Source organism: Equus asinus, chromosome 1 (assembly GCF_041296235.1).
Source record: "Equus asinus isolate D_3611 breed Donkey chromosome 1, EquAss-T2T_v2, whole genome shotgun sequence".
NCBI lineage: Eukaryota > Metazoa > Chordata > Mammalia > Perissodactyla > Equidae > Equus > Equus asinus.
The window spans coordinates 162,943,879-162,958,264 of NC_091790.1; the positions used below are offsets into that span (position 1 = coordinate 162,943,879).

Genomic DNA, 14,386 nt, shown 5'->3' on the forward strand with positions numbered 1-14,386 from the left:
ATTGTTGTATATTTTAGGTGTACATCCTTCTGGTTGTGCTATGTGGGATGCTGCCTCAGCATGGCCTGACGAGTGGTGCAACTTCCGCACCCAGGGTCGGAACCGGTGAAACCCCGGGCCGCTGAAGTGGAGCATGCAAACTCAATCACTTGGCCATGGGGCTGGCCCCAACATTGAGTCTTTTAGGATACGTTTTTTTAAAGCATGTTTCTGCTCATGTCAATCACTAGCTCAGAAGTCTTCACTGGTTCCACAATTACATAGAGTAAAGCCTAAGATCTTTAGATAGCTTTGTTACCAATAGTCTCTTTTCTCTTTTTTTTAATCTACTGCGTTTTGTATCTAGGCTTCTTGTTCTTTCTCAAACAGAGTCTAAGCTTTTCTCCCTTCGTGCTTTTATTCTATCATGTCCTCCACACCTACCCTCAGATAAAAAAGGCTCACATATTAGATATTTATGTTATAATATAATAAATTATGAATCAACCGTAAGAAGATTTTAAAAAATAAATTATCCTGGAGACGACTTACTTAAAATTTATACAACTTTATATTTGGAGTACCAAAAAAGTAAACAAAACAAAGCAAAAACCACCAAACAAACAAAAAAGGGAAAAACTAAACCCTAATAACAATCATAAGAAAATAGGACTCTACTTTTAAATAGAAAGGTGAAGGTAGCTTGAACGAAGGGTTGAGGAGACAAGAGCAAAATACACACTGATCATGAGAACCAGGTAAGAGGCACTTTCAATCCAGGACACATATGCACACTGGGCCGCAAAGAGCAATGGCCTGATGGTCCATTGTATACAGTCATGAACTGTATTTTCCTGCTGCTGCTTGGAGGTTCAAACATACAGGTATTGGAAAAAAACTGAGTATGAACCAACTTCAAAGTTCTATTGACATCATTTCCGTGCTTAATTATCACATATGCATTAATTCAGTTTCGGAAACAATCTTTGAAGAACAAACTGTATTTCAGTGTCCAGCTTAAGCTTTTGCTTCCACTGTTCAAATTTCCGTGATCCGTCTGGCTAGAAATGACATTCCTACTCCTGAATATGAAAGTACTTTATGCTTATCTTACAGAACTTTTGTCATCTACCCTATGTTTCACTTATCAAGGTGCATGTCTTATTCTTTTTGGGGGCTACAATCTCTTTGAGCTAGTTTCTGATTTTAATTTATCTGTGAATGCTTTGTAGCACTTCAGATGGCATCCTGCATATAATTGGTGTTTGAAAATATTTGATGAATGAATGAATGAGTGAATGACGTGTGAATGAAATATAGTCGAGACATCAGAGGTAAATAGTACATTAAAAAGAGACTAGAACAAAATTGTGCATCCCTGCTTTTTGTTTTCTGATTCAGGGTTAGTTTGGTAAAGGCACTAAAGAATCCAAAGCTGGTTTAACCATAAGAGCAATTCTAATTTGAGGTATTTCCAACATGAAAGTTACTTATCTTTTGTTTAAGACATACTAGTCTTCACAAGAACTAACAGAAAGCCACATCCCTGTTAGATTCTCTAGATGCTTGTTAATCTACTTGATAACTCAGATAATTTTAACAATTGATAACTCTCATCAAAAGAGATTTAAAATATTTTCTAAATGTATAGAGTTGGAACCTACTGACAATAGCAACTTCTAAATGGCTATGAAATATGCCTTTACTACTGAATTCCAAACAGGTATGTCAGGTAATTTTATATCAACATGGGGAAATGGCCATAATCATTTTGTATTTCACTTTGTAGATTAAAGGCAAATATCATTCACATGACGTTTTATGTAGTATTGGTCTCTTCCTTTTTTATTTTACATATTTGATTCTTGAATACTTAGGCATTGTGCTTAGAATAATACTGGGAAAAAAAAAACCCTTCTGTAGTTTATTTAAAATACAATTCAGTTAAATGTAAACTGATTCTGTTCCTTAGCATTTTATATTTTCTAATATAGTCTAGTCTAAAAAAATCATTTTGTATGAAGAGTCATTTACTGCCTTCTGAGGGCAGCTGTGGGGTAGTAGGAAGTTTCAGATCTGAAGCCAGAAAGCCTGCAGCTTTCTGCAGCTCTGCTTATTATCTCCTGGTAACCATAATCTATTATTTTCTCTTCTCTAGGTTTCATTCTTTTTTTTTGGTAAAGTGGAGGCAGTACCTTTTCTTCTTTTTTTTGGTGAGGAACATTGGCCCTGAGCTAACATCTATTGCCACTCTTCCACTTTTTGCTTGAGGAAGCTTCGCCCTCAACTAAAATGCGTGCCAGTCTTCCTCTGCTTTGTATGTGGGACACTGCCACAGTGTGGCTTGATGAGTGATTTGTAGGTCTGTGCCTGGGATCCGAACCTGTGAACCGCAGGCCACCGAAGCAGAGTGTGAGAACTTAACCACTATGCCACCAGGTTTGCCCCAAGGCAGTGCTTTTTCCTCATAAGGTTATTGAGGAGAGGATTAAATGAGATAATGTGATAATACCTCCTAAATGTTTTGATCTATCCCCTTCTCTCCATTCCCATCATCCTTTTCTGGCCCACCACCTTCCCTCACCTGGACTTACTGTGTTAACCACTCCCCGCTAGAGTGGTCTAATCTCTCTCTGAACTTTTTTTGTTCCAGCTACTCTGGGTTTCTTTATTTCACTGAATGGTTCATATACCTCCTTGTCTTGGAGATACAAAAGGCTGCAGGAGGGACAGGTTTGAGTTGGAGAGGAGCCAAAATCAGGAATTCAGTTGTAGCGTCGTTCAGTTTTAGATGTCTGTTGACTTTCCAAGTGGAGATATCAAGTAGGCTGCTGGATGTACATGGCTGTACTTTGGGAGAGAGGTCTGTCTGGAGCTATAAACTTGGGAGCTGACACAAAAGAGGGACTTAAGGTCCTGAGACTGAATGAGTGCACCAAGGCCAAAGTCCTCTGCCTTGAGTTGATCCATTTTTTTAAAAAAATTTCTGAGGATCTACTTGTAGATCAGGATCCAGCTTCTGTGTCCTATGTCCTGTGAAGCCTTGTTCTGCTGTCTTGTGCACGGTCACTGTACTCTCTTCCTACTGTGCTATAGCATCTGCCATTTTATATTGCAATTGCTATTTGTTTTTGAAAAAACAAGCTTCCCTTTACAACTAGACCACAGTTTTTTATGGGGCAAGTACCACATCTTATTTGCCTTTGAAGTGTTGTATAGCAGATGCTCAGTAAACATGTTTTAAGTGAATGATGATGAAGTGACTCAAAATATGTTCAGGGGACCAAGTCCAGCCTCTTGGAGCTGAGAAGGGGCTGCCCGCACGGATTCTGCCTGCTGTGCTTAAAGGGAAGTGCCTTTATATCATGTGCTTCTTACTGAGGCAGAATAAAAGTTGGCTGCAATAAATAGTATTTAAGTTTTTAAGATTTCTTTGATGTCTTTATATCCTAATAAAACCCAGACTTTGACAACTTTCTAACTTAAAATATTTCTATTTTGCATAAAATATGGCTGGATAAGAGATCATTAGATTCAGTGCATGTTCTTTTCATATGTTTTTAAAATTATTATTTGTTTGTTCTATTGTATTAACAAATAAAAGAAACTATTCCTTTTCTATCTCTTGTGAGCTGTATTTCAAATACTTTCAAGTTGCACATTTTGTAGATTGGCCTTATCAGAAAAAGAAAACTAGATGAAAGTTTTAATTCCACGGATCATTTAACCTCTAATTGCTGATTCAAATTTAGTCTTTGGGGATGGAAAATGGAATATATTTTTTTCTTAAAAAAAGAAAATAATTTTCTTTTTAATCTTATTTTGTAACTATAAAACATAAAAATAGCTCATAATCTCACTAACCAGAGATAGTAACCATTCTATTAGCATTTAGGTAATTTTTTTCCTAATTTGTGTTTCATATACCTATATTCTTATAAAATTAGAATACAATGTATATGCCATATTATATTTTGTTTTTACACTAAATATTTCTTTTTCTGCTTTTTTTTTGATAGCAGATGTTTTGTAAGATGATTTTTAATGGCTCCTAAACATTCTATTATGGATGTGTCATGATTTAAAAAAATGTTTCCCCTTTTTCTTATCATTTGGTTTGTTTCTAAATTACCTTAATAACTGTGGAAGTAGATTACTGTGTAAAAGGCAATGAGCATTTTTAAGGCTTTTGACATATACATTTCTAAAATGTTATCTAAAAGAATTTTTAACAAATTTACATTTCCGTTGAAAGTGTATGATAGTTTCTATTTCCATGTACCTTCTCTGACAGCAAGACTGATTGTTAAATACAATTTTTGCTAGTTTGAGATATTAAATAGTCAAATACAGCTTTTTAAAAATAGTTTTAAAAACATATATTTCTTTGATTTTGAAAATTTTTTCATCTGTTTATGACTATATGAGAATTGTACCTTTGACCTTTTCCTTTTGGGATATAATCTTATTTTCATTGATTTGTAAGAGTTCTTTACATATTAGATGAAACATATAAAATTCTTTTTACAGGTAAAAAACAATTGAATATCCACGACTTCACATGGTTCAGCTTAAATTATGTATTTTATGTTGGTTGCCAATATTTTCCCAGTTTGTTTGTCTTTTGTTCTTTTTACCATGTTGTTTTTTAAAGCATATAACAAGTTTAAAACGTTTTTTGTGGTTTAATGTAGAGATCCTTTCCTTTGTAGTTTCTCTGTTGCTTTCTTGCAGCAAAAGTTCTTTCTATCCCACGGGCAGATAAATATTTTTACAGTTTCATATTTTTAAATTTAACATTTAAAACCCATCTGGAATTTTGTTTGAATGTATTGTTAAGGCAGGGATATGTTTACTGAGTGATGAAACAATTACTTTCAGATTCCTGAGCAAATTCTATTGTTTAATTTCGTGCCCCATTTCTAAAATCACAAAATTGTTATGTGTCCTAGGAATATAATGTCTTTGACCTTGATTCTTCATGAAATACATTATTCTGGTGCCTTGGCTTATCTGATATGCTTTAAGGACCAGTAATAATCTAGAGACCTTAATTTTGACAATGCTAATTCTACTTTAAAGATGTAAGTAATAGAGTACATAATACTTGGTTTACTTGATGCCTTCTTCCAGCATAAAATTCTGTCATTCACAGAATTTACGCATCAACTCACATGGACAATATTGTTAAATAATGTTTTTTAAGGAAAAGATTTAAAAAAAAATCTTGATTGTGATTTTCTTTTCCTCTTTATACTTAAATTGGGCTTAACTTTAGGAACAATATGTATATATTTAAAAAATTTTCCTTTGGATTAAGATACCAAGTGATGACATTTCTTATTTACTAAGCAGTGCTATAGGTCTGAGTCAAAGTGCCTGTCCCATCATAGATGTTTTAGATAGAAATTCCACTGATGTATTCTTGATGTGTTAGAGCTTGTCTTAGTGTTCCTTTGGTTTTATTCCATGTTATTCCAGGTTTTATTGCATGTATTTATGCAATGTTAAATGAATTTATCTATAGTCTACATTTCTGTTATTTGATCTAAATTATATGCCATGGCTCTGATGCTATTGACAATAAAAAGTAAATTACTTAAAGTTTGTAATTTATTGTCAAGACATTCTGGTGACATTTGGTAAGTGCTTTCAGTGCTGAAGACCCTGGCTCCTCCCTTTTATGTTTGGACACCTCAAGCACCAATAAAGAATTTTTTTTTGAAAGTCTGAAGAAATATATGTATATACGACTACTCAAACTCTTCCTCTCTGAACTCAGAAACTTAATAGGTTCAGATAAATTTTAGATAAATCCCTTGTGTCTAAATTGTTGCTATTTGCTCTCTAAAATGGTAGAATGAAACTGATTCAATAATAAGCCATACAACTCAAAGACCAAATAAATTTGGATAGTGAGGGATACTTGTAGTGGGTCATGTTAGGTTTCCTATATTATAGGCCACTCAAAGGGTGAAGGTGAAATGGAAATACCCTTCTGGACTCAAAGAACCAATGATCGCTACATTCTCTGAGAAGCCAGCCAAAGATCTGCCCTTTAGCGTCCTAGAGTTTCCTGGAGACTCACTGGGTTCCCAGACCTTGGTGGGGCTGGATGGAATGGGGAACAGATTACAGTCACAACTCAGAGGGAACAGAGATTTACCCTCTTGAAACGGTCTTGTCAGAGCTGGAAGTTAGGATTTCCATGGCCACTAGGTGGCTTCGCTTCCCTGCAAAAAAAGAGTCAAGCCCAGAGGTACTATGGGGTCACTTTTCACACTTTATTTTAGGAAAATAATTATATTTTGGGAGTATTTATTTTCTGAGCTAGATTGACAGAACCTATTCATAAAACTTAAAGACCTTTGAGATCATCTAATCTCATCTTCTCATTTTCGAGAGAAAGAACATTTAGGAAGACTTCCCTAAGACTTCTCTATATAGGGGCAGAGTCAGAGCTAGAACGCGAGTTCCCTGACTCCTGGTCTAGATCTTTAGCTGTTGAATCAGTGACATCAATCTATGTTTATTTCTCTGAAGCCACACCGCAGGATTATGGGGTAGTGACTGTGCCTAAGCCCTGGAGAAAGTGTGTCTAGGAATGTTGTGTTGAAGGCAGGTGGTAAAGTGGATCCTGGTGGCTACCCTTATGGGAAGGATGGAGCAATGGTAGTATCTACTGTCAACCAAGTTGGGCTTTTCGATTAATGAGGTGACCACTTGCCATGACCCAAAATTGGGGAGTTTTAAAAATTCTTATTCATTCTGAATAAGGCCTTGACCCTTATATGCCCTATCTCCTTTTCTTCAGATAAATAGCACTATTTTTTTCAAGCTCTTTTCTCTCTCAAATTTTCTGTTATTTTTGATTAATATTTAATCTTTAGAACAGGGTTGGAATCCCTACCCCCTGCTTTTTTTTTTAAATCAAAGGCTACTAGGAAACATAAATTTATTATGTATCAGCTCAAAATGACTTCTGACAATGTTGAATTTTTTTCTTCTGGGCAAGCTGAGGAGGAAGCAAATAGTGTTCATCTTTACTTTTTATAGCAACTTCAGTAAAACTTACAACTTTTATTTTTAAAAATGGTATGCTACAATTATCTATAATATATATTATGGCTAGTTTCTAGAGTAAAACAGAGAGAAGGAAGAGAGAAGGAAGAGTGAGAGGATGGAGTGGAAAAGACATAATCAGGATGAATGATGGAGGAAGAGCTACTTAATGAGAAAATGGAAAACTTCTATTGAAGAGTGAAGGGAAAGAGTAAACAGACCAGAAAACTACTTGAGTAGGAATGTGTGTGAAGGAAGCCATCCATGGTGGGTGGACCTGGGGAAAGAGGGCAGACGTGAATCCCAAAGTTAGGGAGAAGGAAAAGGAAAAGCGTAGGGTGCGCTTTTCTCTTCAGGGCCTCCCAGGGCTTACTCTACGAACCTTCATTGCCATTGCCCCGGATTGTCCTATCTTTGCTCCTGTGCCTCAACCCTGGTCTTCACCAGGCAGCAGCCCAGCTCTCCATCCACTGTAGCTCCACAGTGTTGTTCACATGCTTATTATGACTCTGCCAAGTGGTGGCTGGAGTGAAGATTAAATGCTACCGTGCTTGAAAAGCTCCTAGAGCAGGATTTGCCATGTGGTTAGGTCCCCCAAAGTGGCAGCTATTGTCACAGTTGTTAAGCTTTTTCCCTCCTGTAATGAATTATAACATTGGGAGTACTTCTATAAATATAAATCATGCTTGAAACATTTGAACTGAGTCTTTGATATAAAACTTTAGAAATAGCTAAACCATATAGCCGTTTTCTTCATGGTATGTTGAAGATGAATTAAATAAAAAATGTAGTTGGTCAAGTCAAAATCCACTTCAAATTTTAATTGCCTCATTCTCTCTTCCCTATTGTAGGGATTTAAAGGGAGTGATAGTCACTCTGAGTGATGATGGTCACTTGCAGTGTTCATACCTGGGAACAGACCCTTCTTTGTTCCAAGCTCCAAAAGTTGAATCTAGAGAACTAAACTATGACGAACTTGATATAGAATTGAAAGAACTGCAGAAAATCATCAAAGATGTTAACAAATCACAAGGTATCTCATGTGCAGCTTTTTATTGTTTGATTTTAGTATTCATTGTAAAATTCATATCGTTTTGTTTATGGATAACGTTTTGTACCTGTTAGTTAACCACCCCCCAGGCTGAAAGTCATATTTGTAAAAACAGTGTTGCTCCTTAGTACACTGTCTTTGTCCTTAATTTGCATTTTATAGCTTCTGAGAAATATGACCTATTTAAGATAATGCTTTTGTTTCAGGGATAGTGCTATTAGCTTTTTTCTTTAAACTCCAAGAAAGGAATAAGTACTTCTTTGGCTAGTGGTTTCAGGCCTTGAGAAGAGCATTAAATTGTAGAATGGTCATTTATGAACTTGTAATAGCCCTGAAAAAATTTTAGTTGCTTCTTTTAAAAGAAACCAAAACAGTGCATGAGTTACCACTTTGTTGCTAAAAATGTAGTCATTTGCAGCTTAGCGATGTAATTTATGTTTGTAGTTAATTAGCCGTCCAAATGGAGTGTAGCCTGCAGTATGCTGATTTCTAATGACTCAGAGGCTGATGATTTTTCAGTTCCTGAGTTTTGAATAACTCAATATTATCTTACTTTGGGATTCACAAGGGTATAATTTTATTGTAAATTAAAAGGAGAAACAAAACACCAATCCTGCAGTTTGAGTTGGACATGTGAAAAGCATTACTTTACATTCCCTTCTCAGGGTCAGGTAAAAGTATTTTTTTAATGAGAAAAAATATGGACTATTTTCACATAAAAGAAATGTTAAAACAAGTAGGAATAATAAAAGAAGCAGAGCATCAAAAGCCAACCAAAACAGCAGAGCCAATCTTACTCCTGCTCCAATCACTTTATTAGATTTATGTAGTTTTGAGTCTATGTTACCAAGACAGATTCAGAGGAATTTAGATAATATATTTAAAAAATATGAATATTAAAATAAAATCATTATGCTTTGGCTTCACACATTCTCTTAGAAAGTTTTGAAAGTAAACCAGTGAAACTTAGGTTTTTTTTAAGTACCTCCATTACTTAAAAACCTATTTGTTGTCAATACCCCCCTGTCAAGTGGAGAATGGTTAAAACTAGATGTGTCATATCGCAATATACAATTTTCCATTTTTGATACTAGTGTTTTGGGGATTCATTTAATTATGTGTCATTTTGTCATTTAAAAATGTAATTGGGAAACAGTTCATTAAATAACCTTAATGTGGCTTTTCACTCCAAATTTTGTGTCTTTCCCAAGACACACACGCACACACACACACACAAGATTTCTGCTTTTCCCAAAAAACAATGTGCTGGTTATATCTTGATTAATACTTCATTGTCTAAAACATTTCTGAGAAAAATCCCTTAGAGCTAAAAGTTATTTTTTGGTGGCCATGGTGATGCCCTTGGGTGAGAAGAGTTAGGCTGCTTTACTTGTCATTACCTTGATCCTTCTGTGTTTCTTGAAACAACTGCTAATTAAGCTAGGGATGTACCCACAGATTGGGGTGCAAAGTTCATTATTTATATAACCTCAAATTTTAGCTTATGTTTGAAGTTCCCTGCCCCTTCTGTGCCACCATCATTTGGTTTTATCCTAAAAAAGAAACAAAGAGAAACTTTTAAGAAAGATAGACTTTTAAAATACTCCATGACTAGATATGAAAAAAAATTTAGTATTCTCTACCCTTATAAAATCGTGATGTATTTGTTTATTAAAATACCTGTAATTATATAAAAGCACCAAATCATTTTTCATTACAGAAAATTATGAGAAGTTAAAACTCTGAACTTTTTGATGACCTCTATTCATTTAAATGCCACTTATTTTAGTACAGAGACTTTAACTTGCAAAAAAAGTTCACAGTCTTGTGGGTTATGTTCAGTACTTAAAGCTTTTTTTATTTCTTCAAAGCAAGTGTTGCAGCAAAATTTAAAGCCAATTTAAAGAGTACATTTCGTTGTACACATGGTGTATATTATCTACTGTAATAAAAGTGTTTTTGAAGCTGATTTTATGTGTGTAAGTTACATGAGGAATGTATGTTCTAAGCATGAAATTATAGTAATAATTTCTGTATGGCTCATGGATTTTGAGGCTTTTCATACTCAATTCATTAGTGTGAATCCTGCATAGCATTTCTGTTACCAGTAGTCAACAAGATCTGTCAGTAGGCACTTTCAAAGACAGAGTTTCCTTATGATTTAGACAGTTGATCATGTTCTCTACTTGGAGTGGGTGTGAAGGAGTGGGTATGATGTTGAGATAGATTCCCACACGGTGGGTCTTCAGGAGAGAAAGGCGAGCACTAAGACGTGGGCATATAAATGATAGTCTGCACCTCATTTGAAATATGTCTAGGATAACTAAATTGACTGTACCATTGAGTATGAGAAACATTTGTACTTGGTGACCTTGTGGGGAGGTGTGTTGTTGAGGGTTATGTCTGGCTGCATATAACAGAATACCCAAATAAGGTGGCTTAAACAAGGCCGAAGTTCATTTCTTTCTCATGGAAAAGAAGTCCAGCAATGGGCAGTCCAGGGTTGGGCTGGCAGTTCCGTTGTCATCAGGGACTCCAATTCCTTCTCTCTCAAGGCCATCTATTGGTCCAGGATGGCTTCTGGAACTCCTGCCTTCACATCTGCAGCTGAGTCAGCCTCCTTAAGGATCTTTCCTGGAAGCCACACCCTAAGCAGCTTCTGCTCATATCTCACTGGCCACTCTAAGCTGCAAAAGAGACTGGGAAATTTTGTGTTTTAGCTGAGCACTTTGTTGCTTAGAATAAAATTGGGCTTCTTTAAGTAAATAAGAACTGAAGAATGGTTATTGGGTGGGCAATGAACAGTGTTTTGTATTCTCACTAAGTTTTGGAAATTCCTTTTCTAAATAGTGCAGTATTGGTGGGAATGCCTGATGGCAATTGTAGGCAGTTCTTCTCTTTGTGAGACAGCTGATTCATGTGGCAACGTCCAAGTGCTTTCTGTATTTTCAGTTAGCCATCCTCAGTGTGTGTGGGATGTTTCCTCTCAGGGTCACAGGCTGATTTCAGTGGTTCCAGGCATTATGTGCAAATATGATATCCAGGGAAGAAGAGAGCTATTTCTCCCAAGTCTCCCCTTTTATTAGGGAGGAATAGCTTTCCCAGAAGCATGTGCCAGCACTCCCCACTCCCAACTTCCCTTACCTCCTATCTGCCAGGGTTAAGCCCCTTGCTCATGTGTAAAACAACAAATGGTCAGGGGAATGGAATCACCATGATTGGATTTGACCAATTCAGTGACTTTGAGAAGGTGAATGCCTCAACAGAATTAGGGATCTGCCACAAAGAAGGAGTGGGGAAGAATGGATGTTAAGTGGGCAGCCAGTAGTCTATCATATGTATATATGTGCATATACACACACAAATATGTGCGTAAATATTATTTATGTTTCTTATTTATTTAGGATCTCTGTCAGTTGATCATAATATGTCATCATGCACTATAATTTTTTCTTTTTTGGTGAGGAAGATTAGCCCTGGGCTAACATCTGTTGCCAATCTTCCTCTATTTTATGTGGGATGCTGCCACAGCATGGCTTGATGAATGGTGTGTAGGTCCATGGCTGGGATCCAAACCGTGAACCCTGGGCTGCTGAAACTGAGCGTGTGAACTTAACCACTACGCCACTGGGCAGGCCCCAATATAAACATTTTTTAAATTGTGAAATTTTAAGTTGTGAAAATAACATTAATATGGGAAAATAATTCAAACAGTACTAAAAGGGTAAACCCGAGCTCTTAGTTCCACTAGATTATTTAAAGATAACTTTTATCAAGAGTTTTTGTGTATTCTTTAAGAAAATTTTCATGGTTGTGTAATTATTTTTACACAAATATTTGCATATTAGACACAGTGTACTATGCCTTGCCCTTAAAAAAAATTGATTGGCTCCTCTTGGAATTCTTTTCAGTATGTAAAGATGGAGAGCATTCTTATTTACAGCCTTGGACTTTGGACCATTGTGCAGTATGGATGTACCATACTTTAGCCAACCATTTTCCTATTAATAGAAATAACGGAGATTTAGGTTGTTTTTAGTTTTGCTTTTGTTTTTGCTTTTAGTAACTTCCAGCATCAGAGAGCCTCCTTGGGCATGTCTGCAAGTATTGGATAAATGCTTGGGAGTGGATTGTTAGGTCACAGGACATGTACTTTTTACATTTTGATAGTTTTAGCTAACTTACTTTCAAAAAGGTTGTGCTAATTTGGGCTTCTACCAGTACTTAAGGAGAGGGCATTGAAATTCCCAGCACTGGTCAGTCAGTAAGTTACATCTCACCTATTGTCTTTGGAGAAAGAGACAAGTTTTCTGTACAATATTGTAGAGGGAAAAGAATTAGCATCAAGCTTCTAATTCTGTAATGCATTAGTTTTTTCAAACTATGTGTATGTTTATGGGTTTCTTTTGATATATGGTATAGATAAACCTTAAAAAATTATATATAGTAGGTCTACTTTATGATTAAATATCTTTCTTTTTCTTTTTAAATTACAGGTGTTTGGCCCATGATTGAGAAAGAAGATGACTTAAAAGTTTCTGCCATGGTTTCTCCTAACTTTGATTCAGTGTCTGTAGGTATATTTTCAGGATTTAAAAGGGTTTATGATGGCGGTGGACTCTGATGAATTTTGGTCAAAATGTATTGGCTTAAATTCTGGGCCTCTAGATAGAAACTTTAGAGAGGATAGCAACTTTTAGTCTTTGTTACTATCTAAAAAAACCATTTTTAGCCTCAGTGTAGTAAAGAGTTCTTTAGGCAGGATTTCTATATAAAAAAAGGGGAGGGAGGGAGAAGAGTAGAAGGAGTTCTTGCCATTATTCTGAATCTACCTTTTCTTTTTTTTAACTTTTTCAGTACCAGAGTATTCAGATAATCCTAATCCAGATGTGTAATACTGATCCCACAAGATTTTTGTTGCAGGTTCAATGAGATAACGTTTATGGAAGGCCTACCTCGGGGTTTAGTAATTTATAGTCTTCAAGACATTATGGTGATTGTGGTCGGGGGATAGTTTAAAAGTAAACAGTTGGGCCAGGAATTATTTTCCCCCCATTTCTATCTGTGTGACCCAGGAAAGGTATTTAGTTTTCCTAGTCTCAATTTTCTCATCTGTAAAATGGGAATAATAATAAAATCTACTTTGTTGCATTGTTATAATTAACCAACGTCACTATAATAATGAAATTACAGTTTAGTTCTTCCAACATTGTTGTTGTCATCATCATCATCATAGTCATCACCACCACCACCAGCACCACAACCATCACCGCCACCACCTTCATTCCGTTGCTTGTCTCATTCACTGCCATATCCTTAGTGTTTGTCACATAATGGATGCTCAGTATATATTTGCTCTATGAATGAGTGAATAGAGCTGAGAAACAAGAAGGATGAGGGCGTCTGTCCATGGTTATGTTACCCTATCTCCTCGTTTAGTCTTCTGTGAGCACTTGGTAGATTATGACTGCTTGCATGGTCTCGCTGCTTGCAGTTTGGGCAAATCTATTAAATTCCTCTGTGTCTGTTCCAAAAGTTGGTCAATTTAGGCAGTGATTGAAGTGATAGTATTTGAAGTTCGTGTTATATAATTTTGCCTAGGAAATGACTCTGATATTTGGTGTTAGAGCATAATATAGTAACTAGTTGTCATGTTCTCAAAGATTAATCTTGGCATAAAAAGCCAACTCAAGTTGTGATAAAAATCACGTTAACATTGCTGTAGTATAGTAAGTTGGATATACTTAAAAAAAATAGGACTGTATATGAAAGAAACATTCACTCAGCTGAGTAGCATAGAAGAGGCACTGTTTGAAACGTTGGCCATTCAGCACACACCATTTCTCACTCTACCTGAAGGGTGTAGTCTGAGTGGAACATTTCTGCTTAGTTAGCTGACAAATGTACACACATTTTCTTGCCTTGGAAATGATTCTTTTTTTCCTTTGGGCAACTTATATAATTTTTTCTAGGTTCTCTTAAACATAGGCTATTTGGAATGAGGAATTCCCTTTCTGTTCTTTAGCAACTTTTGATCTTTGTAGGACAAGGCCTTGTGTAATAGCACAGTATTGTAATATATATTTCCCTGTTGGTAACCTGGAGTGCTGTTTCCTCTTTACTAGGTGTCTTTTTCCAGCTTCATTTCCCGTCTTACTATTTTTTCCTTCTTAAGAGATTCTTGAGAGTATCGTATTCATCCCACTGGAAAACATTAGCCCAACGATTTATGTGGCTGTGGTGCCATAGTGTTTTCCTATAGCCATTTCTCTCTGGGTATAATTTTATGTTCTT

The 14,386-nt window shown here is 36.0% G+C and overlaps 1 protein-coding gene across 3 annotated transcripts in view; it reads left to right on the forward strand.

Moving 5' to 3' along the window:
* Positions 1 to 14,386, forward strand: part of BBS9 (Bardet-Biedl syndrome 9) — a 428,290-nt gene that overhangs the window by 155,429 nt on the left and 258,475 nt on the right. For all 3 annotated transcript variants that reach the window (XM_014838754.3, XM_014838755.3, XM_070511651.1), the window contains 2 exons: positions 7,893 to 8,074; positions 12,589 to 12,665. In XM_014838754.3, coding sequence (XP_014694240.1) covers positions 7,893 to 8,074; positions 12,589 to 12,665 — 259 coding nt within the window. The remainder of the gene's footprint in view (positions 1 to 7,892; positions 8,075 to 12,588; positions 12,666 to 14,386) is intronic.